At 39.6% G+C, this 24,146-nt stretch overlaps 1 protein-coding gene across 7 annotated transcripts in view; it reads left to right on the top strand.

Moving 5' to 3' along the window:
- The window catches only part of LOC125466979 (opioid-binding protein/cell adhesion molecule homolog), a 918,931-nt gene that overhangs the window by 568,624 nt on the left and 326,161 nt on the right, over nt 1-24,146 (top strand). For all 7 annotated transcript variants that reach the window (XM_048562240.2, XM_059639054.1, XM_059639056.1 and 4 more), the window contains one exon: nt 2,581-2,706. In XM_048562240.2, coding sequence (XP_048418197.1) covers nt 2,581-2,706 — 126 coding nt within the window. The remainder of the gene's footprint in view (nt 1-2,580; nt 2,707-24,146) is intronic.

Below are 24,146 nucleotides of genomic sequence, written 5' to 3'. Positions count from 1 at the left end.
TCTGACCTATCTCAACAAATTTGACAACTATACTTTTTGTCACGTTATCCAAGTCAATTATGTAAGTTATTCAGTTGAAGACCAGCACTGATCCTTGTGGTACGCCACTTGATTCATCTTACCAACCAGAAATTATTCCATTGTTGTCAGCTGTGCTTCCAAATAGCTAAACAATCTTCTTGTCATGCTAATCCCTACAAACGTGAGCTTAATTGTCACAGTAACATTTGATGTGGCATTTTATAAAATATCTTCTGGATGTCTAGGTATTATACATCCACTGGTTCTTTTTTATCCATAGCATGTGGTAGTTCCTGAATGTAGTTCGAATAGTTTGGTTGAGCATGATTCCTCTTTAACATGTTGATTATATTGAACTTATCAAAGTACCCAAGCATAAATTCTTTCATAATTATTTCCAACATTTTTCCCATGGCAGATGTTATGTTTGACTGATCCAGAATTTCCAGCTTCCTGTCTCCCTCCGTTTTTGAATAAGAGTTATATTTTCTATCTTTCAATCTGATGGGACAATATCTGAATCTTGAATGTTTTGGAAAATTAGTACCAACTGTTATACTTGCACACTTGTCACTTGCTTAAGATCCTAGGATCAAGTCTACTAGGTTAGACTGCAGCTCCAACAGTTTACTCTGTATCATTTAACTGGGGTTTGTAGTTTTCCTGAGTTCCTCCTTTGTTGCTAGTCCTGATTTATAGCTCTTTTTGGAGGGAGAATTTCATGTTCTATAACAGAAGACTGATGCAAAATGCCTGTGCAATTCATCCGTCATCCTTTTATCAATTCTCTAGACTCATTTTTTATCGGGTCAGCACTCACTATTATCTCATCTGCCGATTGTCTCTGCTCAATTATATGATTTTACTTTAAGTTTGAAGCTATCTATAACCTTTCTAGTTGACAAAGGATAGTGGGCCAATCAGGTATTGATTTTGATTAGTGTAAAAGATCCTGAGCTTGGAAAAAGGCTATTTTTTGTCGGTTTCAGTTTGGTGCAGTTTTGCAAAAGTATTAGCTGAAGTCAGTTGAGTAAAACAGTTGCTGCTGAGAAAAGGTTAAAAAATGTTTAGGATTAAGTTAGGTTACCTCAGTGTAAAGAGTGTATAAAACTCTGAAGGAGTTATTTCAAATTGAGAATGTTTAATATCAATTGTATGAAAATTCCATGAAGTGGCTATTGAAATTTTAAAATTAATTTCAAAAATATACTTGACTCATATAAATATATTTTATGCATATACAAAGTCTGTAAAGCAGTTTGGTCCTTTATAGGACCATGAGAAGAAACAAACAAACATTGGAGATTGACTCCACCCAACAACAAAAAAAGGTGTCTCTATCTTGTACAAAACTATATTTACATGCATTTGAGGCACTGGTGTGCCCAATAACTGAACAAATAGCCATTTAACTTTGACAGAAAAACCTTACATGTTGGTCATTCTCCACTGTACCTCGGTGACAGCTGGCCTAAGCTTTAGTGCCTCATGTAGTCCTAGACCTTGGAATGTGCCAGCCTACAATACTCAGTCCAGTTCAACTCCTTGCACCGGAAGACCAATGAGTTTTAGGAGTTGAATGCACCATTAACTCAAACCTGAGAAGGGTGATATATAAAGGAATTCCTTCTGGTGCGAATATTGTGAAAACCCGTGTTTGGATTAATGGATTTTGTTTTGAGTTTCAAAATCCTGAAGCATTGTTGTATGTAAAAAGTTTGGTGTATTGCATTTTTTTCTTCATTTCTTTGGCATAATAAACTTCTACATGCTAGCCCAAAAAGTTGACAATCTTGCTTGCTAATGGTTCAGTGAAATAAGAGACTACCTGGGTAAAACCAAGCAAAAACAAAAATGATCAATGAAGCTCGATCTCAGTTTGGAGATTAACTTGTCCAATAATAACATAAGCTGGGATCATAATAACTCATGCTTCAATTCCCAGACTTGAGAATCTGGTATGCTCTTGCTGAAGCCTTTATACCGCTGTGTTTAGACTTTCTTAGCTTCAAAAAATCCCTCAGGTTTTTAACCAAATATTGCCAGCCTGGAATTTTTATTAATCATCTTGTACTGATGTTATCTATTTCATTTAAAAAATAGCAATATCATAAGCTGAGTTCATAAGTGTCATTGCTGTATCTCTAACAGAGGTCTGTGAAAAAAAAATCAATATGTTGTCAAAGTGTCATCTTGCTCTTTATTGTGGAATCATGTTACTAAATTCTTTGGGGTAGCAATGTCTTAGATGCCGGAATTTAATGTTTTTTTTTAATTCTGATTTTTCTTAATATTGAACAAAGGTTAAAGAAGCTCAACTGCCACGAAAAGTTATATGTATTTTTGTCAATTCACATGAAGTCATGTACTAGTGATGCATTTTCTTTTGTGAAACACCAGCTGTAAGGAAACTGAGCTAATGTGATGTAATCTTGCAGCAAGGAATGATATTTGGGGCATTGCTGTTATACTTTTGAGAGATATTAATTGCAAAGACAGAAGTGACTGAATTTTCACTTTTGTATTAAAAATAATCCTACTTTGTCTACCTCCCCCCAGTTCCACCAAAAATTGTCAACATCTCCAGTAGTGTCTCTGTGAATGAAGGCAGCAATGTGACTCTCATGTGCCTCGCGATTGGAAGGCCAGAACCAACTGTGACATGGCGTCACCTTTCTCCACCAGGTAAGGCACCTTTCAAATCTTGCCAGTCAAAATAAACTAGAGACACAGGATAGCAGTGATTTGTAAAAGGAAACATTTTGAGTTCACCAGAGAGATTTGCTCCAGTTCATAGTGCATGTTGCTTATGAGGTGAAATACATGTAACCATCCTGTCAGTGTAATATACAAAGAATTTTTTGTTTCGAGGTTTATGGATGGAACCAAGTTAACATTGATATTGGACATGATTTTGTAACTTTAAGTATGTTATTCTTGATTAAATTAAAATCGGGCCCAAATTGCCGTTCAAATTCCGAAGGTTTGTGGAGCTCTGAAAAAACAATTAACATGCTCCCACGAGGAATTTGAACAGTTCATCCACTTCACCAACATCTTCCACCCCAACCTTAAGTTCACCTGGACCATCTCTAAGGCCTCGCTCGCCTTCCTGGACCTCTCTGTTTTCATCTCAGCCAACCACCTGGAAACCGATATCCATTTCAAGCCCACCGACTCCCACAGCTACCGAGAATACACCTCTTCCGACCCACCTTCCTGCAAAAATGCCACCCCCTATTCCCAATTCCTTTGCCTGTGCTGCATTTGCTCCCAGGATGAGGCATTCCCCTCCTGTACATCTCAGACGTCCTCGTTTTTCAAGGACTGCAACAATCCTGCCCCAGTGGTCGAGAATGCCCTCGATCGTGTCTCTCGTATTTTCCGCAACTCATCCCTCACACCCCCTCCCTGCAATAACAACCAAAACAGAATCCCCCTCGCCCTCACGTACCACCCCACCAACCTCCAGATCCAACGCATCATTCTCCGACGCTTCCGCCATCTGCAATCCGACCCCACTTCCAAAGACAGTATTCCCTCCCCACCCTTATCTACTTTCCAGAGGGACCACTCTCTCCGGGACTCCCTTGTCCGCTGCACACTCCCGTCCAGCCCCACCACTCACGGCACTTTTCCTGCAACTGCAGGAAGTGCTACACCTGCCCCTACACCTCCTCCCTCACCCCCATCCCAAGGCCCCAAGAAGACATTTTCCACATCAAGCAGATGTTCACCTGCACATCTGCCAATGTGGTACACTGTATCTGCTGCTCCCGTTGTGGCCTCGTCTGCATCGGGGAACCAAGCGGAGGCTTGGGGACCTCTCTGCAGAACACCTATGCTCAGTTCACACTAAAAAACTGCACTTCCCAGTCGTGAGCCATTTCAACTCCCCCTCCCATTCCTCAGACAACATGTCCATCCTGGGCCTCCTGCAGTGCCACAACTATGCTATCCGCAGGTTTTAGGAGCAGCACCTCATATTCCGCTCGGGAACCCTGCAGTCCAATGGTATCAATGTGGATTTCACAAGCTTCAAAATCTCACCTCCCCCACCACATCCCACAACCAGCCCAGCTTGTCCCCGTCTCCCTAACCTGCCCTTCATCCCGCCTATCCCCTCCTCGCACTCACCTTTACTGGCTCCATCCCCACCTCTTTGACCTGTCTGTCTTCTCTTCACCTATCCTCTCCTCTATCCATCTTCTATCTACCTCCCTCTCTCTTCCTATTTATTTCAGAACCCCCGTTTCCCTCCCCCATTTCTGAAGAAGGGTTGAGGCCCGAAATGTCAGCCTTCCCAGTCCTCTGCTGCTTGGCCTCCTGTGTGCGTGCAGGCCTATACCTTGTTATCTCCATAACTTCTTTGTTTACTTTGTTTATGAATGCATTATTTTTACACATACATAATTAACTTTTGATGGTTTGCTGATGGAAAACATAGAATACTCAAAGTCACCACAGTGGTTTGGAAGATGTTTAGTTGGCCTTGAATCTTCAACAAGCAAAACGCATATCACTGTACTGAGTTTACCTATTGTTTTTTTAAGGGGTATTGAAATTTTGAACATGTTGATTTACTCTGCACTGACGACCTGTCACTACATTAAGAAATAGCTTCCTAATTTTAGCCTCATGAAAGTGTATTTGCCACGTACAATGTACTGATTGTCTAATGTGGGGCCACATGGATCAGCAGTCTATAGATCTCTCTGGTAGTTTGTCTCATGGTATGTTTCTTGCATTGATTGAGCAGCTGAAGATTACATAGATCAAAAACTGACCTGTCCTCAAAGGAATAGCATATCAGCAAGTGGTGCATGCCCTAATGTGATTGCATTCTTTCAAACTAGTTCTGAGATTAGGGCCAATGGATCGTCTCAGCTGTCTCCTGGTTGAAGGTGAGATTCTGGACAGCTAAATTCAAAAATAATTCAGGCATATTGTTGATTCCATGTTCTTTGATTCCTTGGGGCTTTCACTTCCATTATCCTCTGTTTTTTAAGATCTTCCACACTTCTAGTCTCTATTCAATACTAATAGCAACAGCATTTTGTTCCAACATTTTACCTGTCAGTTATAAAACAAATAAGGTAATTTGTGTTGTCACCAGCCTAGCTAATGTTTGTTGTTGTCATTGTGAGTCAGTCAGTTGTGATGTTTTACTACAGAAAAAGTGAGTGACAGAATGGATGATTTTATGGTTTATTTGTTGAGAGCCATAATTCATGATTATACATTTGTCTGTGCTGTGGAACAGCTTGCAAAATGTGGATTTTTTTTAAAAAAACTTTTTATCAGTTGTGACTTCATGCAAAAACGCATGGGACCTTACTAAAGTTCAGATGTCAGTTTTTGATCTGGCCAATTGCTTTGTTTCAAAACAGCAATTCCTGAGAAATATATCATAACAGAAAAATTAATCACCAGATGGTGAGGGTTTACTCGAGAAATTTTTCAGTGAACTTAATAAAGTCAGAATTATATTAAAACTGTAAAAGGTTAGATAGGAAAATAATGTTTGAACACTCGGCTAATAGGATTAAAGAATATATAGGCACAGTTTATTCACTAATAAAGTTTTAAAAATTAAAATATAGACACTTTATACATTCTGAGGTTGCACAGAAATATTTCACTTTATTTAGTCAAAACTAAGGGGAGACTGGAAGGGGAAAGAAATACTTGAAAATATTGTTTAGAAATTATTATTTTCCAGGCACTGAAAGGGCAGTGGTTAAGCTTCTGACACAAATTGTCATGCATTCTTTAATGGTCGCTGCAGCCATGAAACTCATGTAAGTTGTTTATAAGTCAGGACCACAGTGAATAACTCGCCTCCTGAGCCTTCAACGTCTGACCACCATCTACAAGACATGCGTCAAGGGTGTGATGGAATACTCCCCAATCGGCTGGTTGCGTGCAGCTCCAACAGTACTCAAGAAGCTTGGCACCATCCAGGTCAAAGCAGCCCACTTGATTGGCACTACATCCACAAGCATCTACTCCCTCCATGGACGTTTAGTAGCAGCAGTGTGTGCTGTCTACAAGGTGGACTGCAGAAATTCACCAAAGGTCCTCAGATAGCACTTTCTAAGCCCATGGCCCTTCCATATAGAACAACAAAGGCAGCAGATACATGGGAACACCAGCATGTTCAAGTTCCCCTCCAAGCCAGTCACCATCGTGACTTGGAGCTATATTGCTGTTCCTACACTGTCTCTGCACCGAAATCGTGGAACTCCCTCTCCAATAGCATTGTGGGTCAACCCACAGAAGGTGGACTGCAGCAGTTCAAGAAGGCAGCTCACCACCACCTTCTCAAGGTCAACAAGGCATGGCCAATAAATGTTCCCACAACCCACAACAATGAACTAAAAAAAGTATATTTCTCTAGACCCTAGAACATCTGGATTTATTCCTTCAACCCAAGAGTCCTGATGGTTAACTGTTACTCCCCCAACCTCAACAGACCCCCAAAACCTATCACCCAGTTCAGTCCCTCTCCAGGAGATATCCTGAGGGCACCTGTCAGATTGAAAGTCTAAACTCAGTCCTACAGGAGGTTGAGCTATCTGTCAGGGGCTGAGCAAGTACCGGCAGCTTGTCCAGAATATGTGGATATCATAAATAACTAATTTTATGCCACTTTGTGGCCTCTCTGGATATGCATTAAGTGTGAGGCCAGCAATAGGATCAGATTAATTTCCATTCCATTGTCTTTTATCTTTTGATTTGCGGGTTCAACACTTTTCAACTACATTCTTATTTTGATTAAAAAACTACATTTAATTGTCAGTCCTGTGCATGATGGTTGGCTTGTATTTAGTTTACAATTGTTTTCTTTGTGCAGAAAGTGAATGAGGATCATGTGAAATAACTATATGTTTAGCACATCTAAATAAAAGGAAGCAATTTAAATTTTCAAAATAAAACCAAAAATACTGGAAATGCCAAACAGATCAGGCACATCTGTGGAGAGAGAAACATTCAATGTTTCCGGTCGATGGCTTTCATCAGAAGAGGAAATAAATGTTTAAGCTTAGTTAAGGTTAGGATTCAACTCATTTATTGCATCACTTGGCCACTGTAGAATGTCAGTTAGATATGGTTTTCCCATCTGCAGATTCCAGCTACACAAGGCTCACTAATGGAAGATACCTTGTCCTGCTCCATTCTTCTATTCTTTTCCTGTTCTATATCTTTTCACCTGCATTTGCTTGCATTCCAATTCATTGAGTACAAGATGGCTGATAACTCCAGTGTACCATCTGCAAACTCTGCAAAATGTGTGGCAGATGGTGTTTGGTGGGTTGGATTGCTGAGTTGTGGTTAAGTTCAGACCATCTTTTTGATACTTTGATTTCATCTCTGCACATTGATGATTGATGTAGCTGGTGTCATTCTGAATGAAAGCATTCAAGGGACTCCAGTGAAGCGATGGACATGTTTCACCTCTTTGTGCATGTTTTGAAGAATCCCTAAACACTTTCCATTATCCTCCTGGGATCGTCCTGTCACCAACCAGTACTGAGTAGAGCAATTGTTTTGGGAATCCCGTGTCAAGCATATGAATGACAATTTCTGCACAATGGAGCTGATTCTGAGTGATTAGTACTTTGATGCTTGGTATGGTGGCTCAAGAGTGGACAGTACAGTTCAAGCACCTGTCCTGCCTTCAGGTCTGGAAGAGGCAGCCAGCCACTTTGCCATGGATTTCATTCAATTACCGATTCTTGTACTATTCCAGAGATCTTCATGCTGCATGAGGCTATTCGCTGAACCTTGATAAGTTGTTTATTTCTGTGGGAAGCACAGGTGAATGATATCTGATTTTCACTCACTTGCACAAGTTTGAATATCAAGATCTGGTGTGGAGTCTACTCTATTTTTCCTTTTTGTCTCAAGGACCGTTTAGTCACAGGTACAGCTTGGGGATGGATAGATGGCTCTATTCCACTTCAGCAACTTACCTGCTTAGGTAAAATAAAGAGTATGAAATATACATTTCAGTCATAAATAAAGCACAATAGTTTGCATATTTTTGTCTTCAACTGTTACACTACCTATTAGGCATGCAAGCTGGAATGAGACAGTAAGAAATTTCTTCACTCACAGGTTCATTATCTTTGGCATTCTCTTTCCTGGAGACTTGTGGATGCACCATTATTGAATGCATTTTAGGTTGGGAACGGAGGGACTTTTGGGGTGTCAGTGAAACCAAGTATGAGGGTATCAAGAAGAAAAGTGAAATTGAAACCCAATATCTACAATGATCACATTGAATGATTCAGTGGACTCAGTATGCCATATGGCTTGCTCTTTGATCTTTTTCTTATGATCTTGATTAATTGTGTACGAGCGCATTTCAGGACTTCTTGTGTATATTTTTACAGAAAACATTTGGGAGGAGAGTTATTGCCTTGTTTGCATCTTTGTGACCAATGTGCATTATAACCCAAGGTGCCAGGTTCAAGGTTGACTTATTTTTTAAATGAATATCTTGCTCCAAAGGTTAGTCAATAAATAATTCTTTAGACTGACTGAAAAAATGAAAAAAAAAACAGCTCTTCCCTGTTCAATTTGGAAATATGTTGATTTCTGCCTTTGAAGCTCGGGATGAAGAAGAGAGACACAGACATTTATAAATGCTGTCTGCTGTGTACTGCAGAGAGGTTGTTAAGGCAGTAGGACTCCAGAATAGGAAAGATCAATAAGCAAAACAATCCGCTGAACTGAAGCATTCTAGCTGTTCCACTGAGATAAATTATATCCATTGAACTAAATGGATCTCTGAGTATTCATCATTCTATGGAATAAAGCCTCTTAATGATCCAGCTCCAGCCTCATTTCCTCTGCGAGTAACTAGAACTGCCTTTAGAGAAATTGAAGTGCATGTGTGACAGACATGAAGAGTTGATCCAAGTCACAAGGGGATGCTGTTGCTTAGTCTTGCAATAACATAAGGAGATACAAAGAACTGTGAATCAACTCACATGCATTATTTACATTTCTTAATACGCATTTGAAATGTGAAATTTGTGTCTATCATATCTGGATCGAGCACGTCAACTGATTTTAAATCAAATCACCTGATAATGCTGACTGTCTTACGCATGAAAATGAATCCTCTGCTATGAACCAAAGCTGTTCCAGTACTTTTGTGTTGCAATTTATTAAAAATATGTTTCTGTAATGCATTCGATGTGTTCCTCCCTCTAGTGGCTACAGCAATAGTCTTTCTCCTGTCAAACATACCTCTCCACAAGATATTGTTTTTCTTTGGATGTGTCAAGTGGGCCATACTGGAATATTAGATTTCAGCTGATTTATTTGTTTGTAGTTTGTAACTGTTCGTGTTCATTATTAAAAATAGGACAATCTCCAGTGTGAATACATATTTTGTCAATTTTAAATCTTAATTTATAAGTTAGAAGTTTGAGGCATTGTGCTGAATCTGTACAGTAATTAGCTTAGGTCACACCTTTTGGCTATCAATGTTCGATAGAAACATGGTAGCTCTAAATTCTTTCCAGCGAGAGGCGACAGACCTAACTCCTAGAGCAAAACAAAAACACAAAAAAAAAATGAGGTTGGGTCAGATAGTGTTTGAAGTATTCCAAGTCAGAATTCTAATCTGAACCCTTCTCATAATTTCCAGTCTTAATGGGTAAGGGATATAGACAAACAATCTGCTCCCAGCAGTGTGGTGTCAATTTAATTATTATCATGAGGTAATTTTATCCATCATTACAGATCAATAAATTTCTGGGTCTCGGGCTCTCGACTGGATAAAGGGAAGACAAAGACTTTTTTCCACTTAGTACTGGATCCCACATTTCTGCCTGATCAACATCCCCAATGACTGGACCTCTCCTTGATATCTCTGATCTCCTTTCCCATGTCCTTTTGAATTACATTCCCAATGCTGTCAAGATCACTATTCACTTCGGTTTCTGCATCCTGCGGCTCCAATTTCTGACCAAGGCCCTCCCAAACCCCTGCCTCCTGTGCACTGTGGAGTAGATTCTTTGTACACCTGCAATTTGATACTCCACTGGTTGGGGAGTTGAACCTCTCTGGTTGTCTACAGCCTTTGCTCCAGAATTTTCCACATGATCACAAAGCAAACCAGTCAATCCCATTGAAAGTTGGCAGGAAACTCTTCAGTGATGCCTCAGTCTTTTTACCTAAAACTCAATAGCATGTGAAAATCTCTAAAACTTTAGCTTTCAAAATGCTGTCCAGCCTACCACTCTGCAGGATTGGAGGTGGGAAGGTAAGGTAGCGTCTGGTAGATGATGGGGAGTATGGTGGGTGCAGGGTGGGTGAGTGTGGGTGGTGAAAAATCAACCCCGAGAGTGAAGGGATTAAATTATAGTCTAATGCAGAAAAAGGCAAACTACTTTTGCCTTGAAATTAGATGAATAATTTCTCATGTAAAGAGAAATCAATACCTGAAACTGTCTTCTGGATTGAGTCACAGAGCCACCAAATAGTCTCATCCATTTGTAAGTAGTCTTGTGGTTCCATTTTATCTAAGATGTCTTGACCTCTAATTTGGTATTCTGTTTCTTTTTCATTAAGCATAATTTTTTTAAAAAATCAATGATCAGAATAAATTCTGAAAGTACGTTTGCGACATTCTGAAGCACCCAGTGTTTTATTGGCATATCTTTTGCTCTACAAACAATGGTGATGCTATTCCTGAGTAAATCTGACAGTAATATCTGGCATACACACATACACAGTTAATCTTGGAGTTAGATTCTTTGCTCCCTCACAAGCTACGCTATTATAATCTGTCATTGGAATCTATACAGATATCAGTGTCTTTGTGTGATTTTCCACTAATTAAGCTGTTCTCACTTCAAAAGTAGTGGAATGTGCTTAACCTCGTTCCAGTAGAAGTCATTGATTTTTAATGGTGCAACAAATGTCAATTATGCTCATAGGCATGATTAAAAGTGGCGTTTAGTCCTCTAATCCTGATATAAAATAATTTTTCAAGTGTGAAGTTTCATTCCCTTAAAATAACTTTCAGATGTTAACAAAATTAAAGTTATATTTTTGAACTTCCAGTAGCTCACTGTTTTATATGTGCATTAATCTGCTATTGATGTCACAGTGTTTACATTATTTTCTGTTCTGTTCCAAAGAGGTGTCAGTCTCAGCTGAAACATTAACTCTATTCCTTCTCCTTCAGTTGCTGCCAAATCTGTTGAACTTCTACAGTGATTTTTTTTTCAGTATGTAAAAGTAATGGAGATTTTCTGCTTTATTGTCTGTGCACCTCAGTGAGCATTATCAATGTATTAGATTGCTTAAGAGACTTCCTCTTCACTGATGTCATAGAACACATTTGAACTGATGCCAAAAAAAATCATCATCTCTACTACAACATCTATTAAAAGTCTGTGATCACTGTATCCAAGGTGAATATCAAAAGATGTTTCTTAACTATTTGCATCAAAATCAGGCCATTGTTCACTCATAATAAAATGTGAGGCTGGATGAACACAGCAGGCCAAGCAGCATCTCAGGAGCACAAAAGCTGACGTTTCGGGCCTAGACCCTTCATCAGAGAGGGGGATGGGGAGAGGGAACTGGAATAAATAGGGAGAGAGGGGGAGGCGGACCGAAGATGGAGAGTAAAGAAGATAGGTGGAGAGAGTGTAGGTGGGGAGGTAGGGAGGGGATAGGTCGGTCCAGGGAAGACGGACAGGTCAAGGAGGTGGGATGAGGTTAGTAGGTAGCTGGGGGTGCGGCTTGGGGTGGGAGGAAGGGATGGGTGAGAGGACAAACCGGTTAGGGAGGCAGAGACAGGTTAGACTGGTTTTGGGATGCAGTGGGTGGGGGGGATGAGCTGGGCTGGTTGTGTGGTGCAGTGGGGAGAGGGGACGAACTGGGCTGGTTTAGGGATGCAGTAGGGGAAGGGGAGATTTTGAAACTGGTGAAGTCCACATTGATACCATATGGCTGCAGGGTTCCCAGGCGGAATATGAGTTGCTGTTCCCGCAACCTTCGGGTGGCATCATTGTGGCACTGCAGGAGGCCCATGATGGACATGTCATCCAGAGAATGGGAGGGGGAGTGGAAATGGTTTGCGACTGGGAGGTGCAGTTGTTTGTTGCGAACTGAGCGGAGGTGTTCTGCAAAGCGGTCCCCAAGCCTCCGCTTGGTTTCCCCAATGTAGAGGAAGCCGCACCGGGTACAGTGGATGCAGTATACCACATTGGCAGATGTGCAGGTGAACCTCTGCTTAATGTGGAATGTCATCTTGGGGCCTGGGATGGGGGTGAGGGAGGAGGTGTGGGGACAGGTGTAGCATTTCCTGCGGTTGCTTGGTATCTTGGAATTCTCCAGCATCTGCAGTTCCCATTATCTCTGATACCATTGTTCACTCATAGTTTGAATTAAATTCACCTCACACAAGCACTCTTGCTGCCCATGACAAAGCACAGTTGAGGTAATTTTAAGCATCTTTTCCACCTCGTGAATGTTGTACTTTTTGAAGTGAGATATGTCGATGTTGTAAAATAGAATATTGTTCTGTCTCGTGTACTGAATAACAGCATCAACCTTATCCAGATGATGGATATCTCAAAAAATATAGATTACATCAAGACCACCACACTAGTTCCGATCCAATCTGTAAAGAACACCTGCTAATACATTTAAATGAACAAATTTCTATTTGTATTTCAGCTCTGTCCTTTATGTGTGCTCTGGGCAAGTTATTTTTTTCTCATATGCATACTTTACTTAGGGGCGGCACGGTGGCACAGTGGCTAGCACTGCAGCCTCACAGCGCCAGTGACCCGGGTTCGAATCCAGCCTTGGGTAACTGTCTGTGTGGAGTTTGCACATTCTCCCTGTGTCGGCGTGGGTTTCCTCTGGGAGCTGTGGTTTCCTCCCACAGTCTGAAGCTGTGCAGGTTCGGTGGATTGGCCATGCTAAATTGCCCATAGTGTTCAGGGGTGTGTGGGTTATAAGGGGATGGGTTTGGGTGGGATGCTGCAAGAGGCGGTGTGGACTTGTTGGGCCAAAGGGCCTGTTTCCACACTGTAGGGAATCTAATCTACTCTGCTTTCCTCTGAGGTGAGTTTGAAGGCCATTTGAAATATTCACGTCATAATAGAAATTACAACTTCCATTATATTACAGCATTCTTCATTGTTGATTTGAAACCATTTTGGATCTCTGAGGAAAATGTAGGCTGAATTTATTAATTTGGTTTGAAATCGATGATGTCATGTTCAACAACTCTTTAGTTGGAGTTCGTGTTTCATTCAGAGGTTGTGTGGAGCTCATGCAAACACATAGTGTGAGTATGAGCTGAGACTTTGGTTTTTGTTTTGAGTGGGTTAAATTGGACTGTTATTTTCCTTGCAAGTAAATGTTAGTGTCACTATACAGCCATCTAACACCACCTCCTTAAACTAAAGGAATTTCATCAGATACCTATAATGAGGTAGTGATGTACATGATGATGTTAATGTGACATCACTCATCATGTACTAGAATCTAAGAAGAAAAAAGGAATAGTCTGTACTAGAAAGCAGTGTACTTTGCTTGAATTACTAGAATGTAAGAAAATGAGTTTGCAGTGTCAAATTTTAAACAAGTCAGAAGTGTCTAAAGGGACATCCAATTCTGATTCTTTGTGGAACCCAATTACAAACCACAATTAAATATATTTGATTTTAGGTTCTGTCTATTGGTGAAATGCCATCTCCTTTATACTAGATTAATTTCCGCATTGCTTTGCAGGTATAAGCATATTTGTTACGACTGCAGCAATAAGAGGTTTCACAAACCCTTGATTAATGTTCTGTAATAATAATTGGCAGTAATGATTGATTTATGAAGGACTTCCTATGTGCTATGATTTTGAGATGGAAGGGAGCAGATCAGTTCTGAAATAGCAAGGACACAAGGACCTATCATTCAGGAATATGAAGCCTATAACTTGGGTATCGGCTGACCTACCAATCTCCCAGTATTGTCCAGAGGACATATGTATAAATTTGTGACTAAAGGGGTGTCATCTCCCGTCAGTGAGGAGGGAAAGAAATGCCTCTGACCTAACTCATGCGACGCATGCCAATAGTCTCAAAATGGGCAAGCAACAAATTCTGCCCATTGTCTTATTTGTCGTTGAACTTTCAAAATGTATTTCAACATCTAATGCTGTTAACCATTATGGATGGTAAACCAATTAAAAAATTACATTGCAACAAACAAAACAGCCAAAATGCTTTGACATTAAACAGTTTTGGGTTTAAAAACAAACTGATGTTGATATGATGCTGAATGTATATATTTATTAAATAGGACAGATTTTGCAATGAGTGAAGCAGATTTTTTTTTCAACAGCTTTTAATATATTGCCAGAGGATAATGATCTTGCTTCTTTAATTTACCTTGCACAAAGCCAAAAATAGTCGATAAAAGTTTTCAGCAGCAATTATTCTGGTTTGCATATGCAAATTATGCTTAATTGGACTAATTCCCTAAGACATTGTCCAACGTGGAGTAATAATTATATTCCAAATTCTTGAAGAGAGAACTTGAGTTTTTTGAGTTGTAATGAAAATCTGATTTAATAATTAGCATAGTTTGCATAATTAGTACATAATCTGTTGGAAGATACTGATTTAATTTCCCCCTCTATCAGTGGTTCTTATATCTTAGTATCCTTTACATTTTGCTAAAACACTCATCATTCTCATTGCTTAACCTACGGTGCAAGCAGTTGTCTGATTGCATTAGCTTCCTGTAGGTCAACAACACAATCCCTGCAATCCAGCGTTAGAATTCCTTTCTTCGTTTTATCGTGCAATTGCTTTCTCTCTGCTCCACTGTGCCCTTTCTTCTCGTTTATACATTTCACTGAATGGAAATGTATGCAGGAAATTGTAGTGAGTATGTACTCCCATTTTATGCAATAGTGCTAGACTAAAACAATTTAATTCCCACTGTGCCACCTTGCAGGTATAACAGTTGCACCCTATAAACTTTAGTTGGTGTCATTTATGTTTTGCGAATGATGAAAATGTACCACAAATTGTGATAAAATATCTCTTCTCTCCTTTGCTCTTTGCAAAACTACAAAAGATGGTTTTCATAATGCTAATAGTTTGTTGAAGGAAAAATTATGCATAGTAATTTTGAACAGAAAAATGAAACTAGGTTTATTGTATTTCCTATGCTATAAAATATAACGCAATGGCCTGGATTTTCCAGCAGTGGCAATGACACATGGATTGCTGTTGCATTTGTAACTATGATTGATGCACATTTCTTCTGGCATCTTGTTAACTCAGCTAGCACACCACCCTTGGTCAAATTAGTCAAAGTCTCAGTAGGCCCATGGGAAGACAGGATTTAGCACCTTTTTGTAACAGCAGCTGCCATGTGGTCGATTAAAGGGTTCAGTCTTTGAATGTTAGTGAGTGGGTGAGCAGTCGAAAGGGACACTAAGATCATGGCTTACAGAACTGTGGTGGTTCTCACCCTCCTATATGGCTCTGAGATGTGGACTGTCTCCAGCAGATACCTTAAGGTGCTGGAACAATACCAGCTATGCTGCCTGTGAATCCGCTGGGAAGAAAGATGCACCAACACTAGCGTCCTCAACTAGGCCAACATTCCCTGATCCAAGACACTTACCACCCATGATTGGCTACAATGGGCTGGGCACATCGTCTGCATGGCCAACCTGAGACTTCCCGAGGAGGTGCTCTACTCCCAGCTCCAAATCAGCAGGCAAGCCCAGGTGGACAGACGAAGCACTTCACTCAAGGCCTCACTGGTAAAGTGCAACAGTCCCACTGACACCTGGGAATCACTGGTCCAAGACTGTCCAAAGTGGAGGAAGAGCATCTGGGAAGGCATTGAGCACCTTGAGACTTGCCTTTGGTGGGAAAATGGAAGCCAGGCAAAAATCGTGAAAGGAATGTGCTACCACACCAATGCCCCAGCCAAGCCTTGTTGTGTCCGCCACCTGTCCCAAGTGTAACATACCCTGAGAGTCGAGAAGTGTCAACCTTGTCTGCAAGGGACTGCCAGTGGATGATGATGGTCAAATGGTGAATAGTTGAGGTGGGTATGTAGTTGAGTGATAAGACAGCTGGGTCAGGAGGATAGTCACATTGTATGGTGAGAAGTAGTTGTATCAGGTAAGGAGAGTTGTTGGGGGATTTGGGTTATCTGGTTACCTAGTCGTTAGCTAAGTTTTAATCTGTCAAAGATCGCTAAGCTACACATGCCCAGAATGATTTGCATTGTTCAGACTGTGCCATCATCGGTTGGGACATTCTCAATACTCCACAATAGTCTCACCAAATTTGACACAAGTTTAAATACAACGTAGAAGCAAATTACTGCAGATACTGGAATCTGAACTGAAAACAAAAAATACTGGAGATCACATTAGGTCAGGCAGCATCCATGGAGAGAAAGCAAGGTAACATTTTGAGTCTAGTTGACTCTTAAGTGATGTTTCAAGCTGTGAACACTCAACCTGGCAGTCTGTAAAGTGGCCTCAGATTTTTATGTTCCTAATTTTCTCGAACCGCAGCGGTGTGTTCTGGCCATTTTTAACATATAGAGTTATTATTGTCTGAAGGCAACTAATGTTAGGAGATCCAACTCTTCAGATGCTTGGAACTCGTTATTATTGCAGTGGCCCATCCTCTAGGCAATCCCTTGTTCTTGGGCATTAGCTACAGGCGCAGTTCTAACTTTGATTAACCTTCTCCTTCACTATCTTTCCTATTCACCATGATATCCCACTGAAGGAATGGAGGTCATCAAGGAGTGTGAAACAATTGTCCCACGAAATGTTCCCTCTAGTGCGGAGCAAGACCATAAAGAGATTTAAATATATGCACACAGTTTTAGGGCATTACCACGCACGCATAGGGTATGAGTCTGTTCAGTGCGTACAGAAATGAATGAGACATGATATAAGTGAAAATACAAACAGCAGAATGGTGTAGTGGGAATTAGTCACCTGCCCTCACAAGTTAGTGCACAAAGCACTAAATCCCAGCCATTATCAAAAATGCAAAACTTTCAAGATCCAGCACAATCAACAAGCATAAAAGGATATTCCTTGATTTTTTTAAGAGTGTCAATGCAGTACGTTTTTTGACACTGTAGAAAATGGCTTTATCACCAAAATGAACATTTATAACAAAAATATCCAGTTCAGCAATTGAGTGATCTGATTTAAGTAGCTAAAAATGACTTATGAACAATATATTGAACCCTTACAAGTTTCTTTATGTTCTTTTTTCATCAGCTAGATATCTTTCAACATCTAAAAGTTTATATAATATTCCTACTATTATCTGTATGCCTAAGAAAGCAAAAGCAATTTGTAGAGCTTGAATGTGTTTTTAGTGGTGAGATTAGCTTTAGATACAGTGCTGCAAAACAAATGCCTGAAGATTGCTGCACTTGATGTAAGGTACATTTGAGTTTCCACAATGTCTTGCATAATTTGGATTGATTATCTGCAGATCTGAGGTATACCTGAGGTAATGCAAAGCTTTGGTGCTACTTTCCTAACTTGCATTTCAAAGTGCAAGGGTATATCTACTACGTTCACGTAATCCATCCTTCTGGACACAGTCAGTCAGTAGGGTGGAGCTGATTTGTTTTAAATGGTGATCGCATTGAAGTTTACAGAGGTTTGACAGGGCTTGACAGGCACCATGGTGGTTCAGTGATTAGTACTGCTGCATCTCAGTGCAGGGAGCCCGGCTTTGATTCCAAATTTGAATGACTATCTGTGTGGCATTTGCACATTTTACCTGTGTCTGTGGACTGGCACTGGCTCCTGATTAAACACTTAGTTGATAGTAAAATGTTTGCGCTTGTATTCAGATTCCCCCACTGAATTCTCATGTCTATTTTTGTAATCTATGAGAGCTCTATAGCATTTTGATATCTGCTCTGCTCCAGTTCTGATCTCTTGAATGCCCGCTTTGAAACACTTCACAATTGGCAGCTTTTCAGCTTCGAAGGTCTTCATCACAAGAATCCTCTTCCTCTCTGGAACTCTTGTATATTTCCAAAAATTCTTTCAAATCTACCTCATTTGGTATGCATTTTTTTTCGGTTATCTGCTTTAATATTTCCTTCCAGTGGTTTTGCTTCCTGCTTATCATGCTCCTGTGAAGCACTTTAGGTCATCTAACTGCCTTTATAGTGCTTTATAAATGTAATGTTTTGGCACTATTTTGTTGTCTGTGTCACGAACAGAAACTCAAGACCATTATATTTTATTTCAAAGTAGAAACATAAATTAGGACAGTCGAAGTCTTATATAGTCCTGTTATAAGAAGGAGCTGTTGTTTTGATCTGAGAATATTCCTTGTTACAGAAAAACTGAATTGTGAATTAAGCTGCATTGATTTGACTGCTCTGTGTGCAAAACCCTGTCATTGTCTGAACCTGATCTCCTGTTCGTGTTCGTTTTCTTTCTGGGATCAATACTGAGAATTTGCTTGCCACTGTAAGTGATTTTAGTGTGACAGTTGATTATCATTGTTGGCACACAATCTTTGTAGTTTCATGAACAAACATTGATATTTTATTCCACAGTTATTTTGCTTCATTTTAAAGTCATTTGTATAATCAACTTTAGTGACTGATATTACAATGGAATGCAAAATCACCCTGAAGAAACTGATATCTCAAAATGCATCTAAATCTAAACCATGGATAACACACATAACAATTGCACTGAATGGATCGATGGTGCTGCTGGTATGCTTATCAGAATATCACAGTTTGATTAATAACATACTTGGCTGGTCTTCCTTCCCAACACTAGGCAATAATTCACTTGAAAGCATTTCTTTCTGGCATGTAATGTCCAATAGTAATATTAGAAAGAGAAAGTGTCATTATATTGTGTTACTGGATGTTTATTTGAGGTGTTGATATCCACAAATGACCAGTTAGAAACTCCAAAATTGCCAAATTCTGATGGCTTCTAATGTTTGGCTTCTCTTAAGGCTAATAATTTATTTCCTACTCTCTTGTTTTCTTCATCACTGTGCTGCTTTTGTCAAGCCTTAGTCTAAGATTAATTAGCTTACCATCTTCTCTGTAGCACAGAGGTCAACAATAGGAAACTATGGAACCAAACATAAACAAAATATATTTAAATATCTGGGAGACTGTTTCTATTGTATTTCTGCCAGTTCTCACATAACAAAATAGTAGATACGTGCATTCAGCAAGACATGGGCAACATTCAGGTTGGAATGATAAGTGGCTAAGTGCTGAGGAAATCACCATCCTCCAAAAAGAGTGACATTAAAGTTTTACCATTGTTGGAATCTTTTTCAGAAAAAAAAGTCAATTTTGACTGGAAATTTAACTGGGCTGGTCTAATAAACATTATGGCTACAAGACCAGGCCAGCGGCTGGGAATTCTTCAAGGAGTGGCACATCTGCTGACCATCCAAAGCATTTCCACCAGCTACAAGTTAGGAGCGGAATAATTTCAATTTGCATGAATGAATGTAGAGCCACCTAAAGCTTGGTCCATCTGGGACAAAACAACCGATTTGACTGGCACCTCCACGCTGATGTTGGTTGATCCGATGCAGACACCAATGAGGTGGTGATGGAGGAGAATTGATGCAGTGGCAAAAGGTGGTGCCTGAAGAGTGGCAACTCCAAGGTTGCTTGAGTCCAGTGTAGACAGCAGTGAGGCAGTGTAGGAGGGATGATAGTGCAGGTATTGTAAATGATGAACTGGCTCAGGACTGATGTACTCTCTTTAAGCGATAGCTTTCTAGTTTTTTTTCTTATTTTTAAATACTCAGAATGGCTCCAAATCATGGTGACAATGGAAAAGCTTTTCACTGAATTTTACTTTTTTTTTCACACTGTAAAGTCATTCATTCATTCAGTCATCTGCCATCATAAACATTCATTTGTTTCACTCATGGCACACTGTGGTTGCAGTGTGTATACTGGCTACAAGATGGATGGCACTAAGTGAATCTCTGACCTGTATTGCCTGGATGAACAAATATGAACACGATGTGCTGCAATTTCTAGATGTCGTGACCACCTCCAGGGAAGTGAAACTTGAACGCAGACCTCCTTAGCTAGAGGCTGGGTTATTATCGTCGCGCAACAATTGCTTCTGTGCTGTAAATTGTACATTATTCTGATTTGGAAAGATATTGCTGTTCCGACTCTCTTCTTGGATCAGCATTCAGGAACTAAAAAGACTGGAGTGGTTCAAGAAGGCTTACCGCGACATTCTTGAGGTTAAATAAGGATTGGCAATAAATTCCGGTTTTGCCAGAGACGTCCACATTCTCACGTACAAAGAACAGAATTGAATGTAGCTTGGCAGTGGCAGATGTATAAAGTGAGTTCTATTTTGAAACTAAAAGAATACAAATTGAAAATAATTTCCCAAGTGCTTGTGATTGATGTCCAGAGTTGATATTGTAAGGGTGCACTCTTGCATGCTGGTGCAACAGATTTCTTTAGCCTTTAGCTCCTTCACCACTTCAGAGACAGGAAATCTGTTGTGTTATATTACTGCTGTTCACAATAAGGCTACAGATCAACTAAGCTCACCTGGTGAGGACAAAATACCCAAATGATGGTTGTGATTTTTATTGATGTTCTTCATACACTCAGTTGAGAATCTAAAGTTATTTGTTGTACTCTTTACTAGTCATTTTTAATCAGCAGATCCAACTGTGGTTGATTATTTCCAACTAACAGTACGAGTAATAGAGTGCATGTTATTGCAGCTACGGATTAAAAGACATTTATATCACAGCCTTATTTGTAGCAATTGTGGGGCAATCTGTCATGTAGTCTACTGTTGCAGAATTATGTTTTCTGGCATGTAGGTTTGTTAATATAATGGGATTCTGAAACACTTATTGGGCATTCACATGAATGAACAAAACAATGACTATTATGAAGAGTACTTGCATGACTGAGTACTTACAGCAAACTTATGGCTCAGAAAAAAAATTCATTGTGTTACAGTTTTCAAATTTGCTTATTAATCAGATAAACATTCTCTGAACTGCTTTCAACATATTTACGTTCTTGCTGAAGTAAGGTGACCAACACTGCATGGAGTACTTCGAGCATGGTCGCATCAGTTGCTGTGTTTAATTGAAGCATAACCTCATTATGTTGGTATTCACTTTCTCTCTTGGTAAATGATGAAGTTTTGTTTGCTCTCCTAATTACTGTCTGTTCCTCAAAATTGACCTTTTATGATACATGCACAAAATCGCTTTAAAGCACTCTTAATCCTCCACAAAAAGGCACTGTCAAACAACAGAAAATAACAAGCCAAGTCTCGGAAGAGATGATTGTCTTTTCTCCAAAAAACAAAGGAAAAAGATTAACTCCTGTGGGCTGAAGACTGTAAACAGCAGATAATGTGTGATGACCTGTGGAACTTCCCGGCTGCGTAGCTGATTTGCCGACAGCTGCAGATTGATGATTTTTAGATTCCAACCAATTGGGATTAAGACCCCAGGGGCCACTTCTAAGAAACAGCACTCAATTAGAAACTTCAGTTTCTGGGCTGTCTCCTTTGCTCATTGACTTGTGGGTCTGCTTAACAGAACTTTAAGACCAATGAAGGTTGCTGGGCGACTGAGTATAAACATCTAATTCTCTCAAAGCCAGTTTTTCTTCCCTCTCCCTTTCAGTTATTCTCACAATTAACTCCATTTCTTATCTCCTTGGCTCATTTAGCAGCTTCTTCAAAGTCACTTGACTTTATGTAAAACAACATATTGCTTACAGCACACTCGAAACTTCTGACTTCAGTAATTAGTAAAAGGGTCACAGCCAAAATATGCTGAACACATTACAAAGAATTCCTGTTCCAACCAGAAGGTTGTCTGAATAATTCTATCTCTTCCAAATTCCTTCACTTCATCTTTAGATATAGATATGTACTTCCTAAATATATGCCCAGCATTAATGCTTTGCCTTTTATTCTTCGGGTTTTTAATTTTCTGACAGTCAACTATACGATACATTATTTAACATTAATTAGAAGTGCACATGAGCCACACAAAAAGTTTGTTGTTCTTCTCTGTTACCTCATTTAAAAACTCAATGAAGTTAGTTCATCTCTGTTGATTTCCTAGATGAATCCACAATTATCCAAATGATTTCTAATCTTCTCTCCGATTATCATCTCTGTCAGCTTTCCTATCAAAAGTAATCAACAGGCTGGCCTTGCATTGCTGAATTTATCTTCTCATAATCTTTTTTGGAATTATGACATAAGATTTGCTGTTTGCAGTCCTCTGGCATGACATTAGTGACCAGCATCTCAGCAATTTTTGCCTTCATTCCATTAGCATACAGGGATGCATCTAAATGGTCCTGAGGATAATGTAACTTTTCAACTTTAATGAGACAGTCTATGCAATAGTAAAACAAATATATCATAGTGTAGATGCATTTGAATGGGTGGGCAGGGAGCAAATGGACACAAACCGTTAGAAAATAGATGACAGGTTAGACAGAGGATCTTGATTGGCACAGGCTTGGAGGGCCGAAGGGCCCATTCCTGTGCTGTAGGTTTCTTTGTTCTTTGTTCTTTGAAGGATATTTTTTAAACTGGGAATATTCAATAGATGTGGCAGCATTTGAGGCGAAAGCAACATTCAAGTTAAATTTAAGTTAATTCAAATTAAATATGATTTTTCACTCTTCATGTCAAAATATTTGTGCAGTACTTGACCAATCCTAATTTCCAGTTCAACAGCACCCACATAAGCAATCGGAGTTTCAATATGAGTCAAGTTACTGGGAGTATTAAGTCTAAAAATTAGCATCAGCACAATTTATTGAAGACCACTTAATAAATTCAAACTACATTCCTTTTTTGCTACTTCATTAGAGGAATAACTAATTTATTTGAAATGACTTGACACTTATGCAAAAAAATAGCAGCATGAAGTCAGAAAGATGTATTCGGTGTTTATGTACTAAGGGCGGTGAAGCTCATTTCTACACACTGGAGATGCCAAGTCACTTGACTTGATGTAAAACATACTTGTCAATTCATCCAGTATTCTAATTGTACAGGAAATAAACACTGAGATAATGGGAACTGCAGATGCTGGAGAATTCCAAGATAATAAAATGTGAGGCTGGATGAACACAGCAGGCCAAGCAGCATCTCAGGAGCACAAAAGCTACTGTTCCTTTTTGATTTGAGTATGGTCAGGATTGTGGACATCTTACAATTTAGTCTCCGTGACATTCTCTAATATTTATGCGTCATCTACTTGACTTGTCTAATGTCTTTCATGATTGTTACTCATCATGATACCTGTTGCTGACCATCAAATCACAGGAGGCATTGTAGACTGGTAACATTTTGAATCACTTGTTTAAATTATTGTTACAGGATTCTTTGAATTTATTGATGTGTTTGCACATTCTAGCCTGCTTCGTGTCTTGTGTTAAAGTTATATCTTTCTGAAAGAAGGGGAAGGAAACAAAGCTTTTTATCTTGCACTCATCAGAACAAGAAATAGACTTGAACAAAGGATACCATTTTATAACAGCATGAAAGGGGATTAGTTGATAAGATCTGTTACTTATCAGTTTTACCTGTCAAACTACAAGGCAGCTAGATTGTGACTGCCATGTGGATGCAGAAAAATTTGCCTTTCTCCATGACCGCACTTTATTGAAAAATGTTGTTTGGATCAAAGCCCTTGAAATCCCTTTAACAGCACACAGGTGTATGCACACCACATCATTCAAGAGGGCAGCTCACCATCACCTTCTCATGAGTGATTTGAATGATTTTTTTAAAAAAAAGCCCAAGAGGCCAGCAGCGACAAATAGTAGCTAAAATGCGTTCTGAGAAAAGCTGACTGATTTCATGAAATAAGGTGCAGTGCTTTCCCTAGTTTGCAGAGATCTACAAATGGAATAGTAATACAAAATTTACATTCTCAAGTGTAAAATGTCTCAATTTTCTTCATCAAGTTGGTTAATGTCATTCTATACAGAGTACATTGGAATTGTTTGGTGTAAGACTTTTCGACGATAGCCGTAGATCGGAGCAGTAC

This window comes from Stegostoma tigrinum, chromosome 32, assembly GCF_030684315.1.
Source record: "Stegostoma tigrinum isolate sSteTig4 chromosome 32, sSteTig4.hap1, whole genome shotgun sequence".
Taxonomy (NCBI): Eukaryota; Metazoa; Chordata; class Chondrichthyes; order Orectolobiformes; family Stegostomatidae; genus Stegostoma; species Stegostoma tigrinum.
Note: the sequence above shows the minus strand (reverse complement) of the source record. Positions and strands in the feature narration are given on the sequence as shown.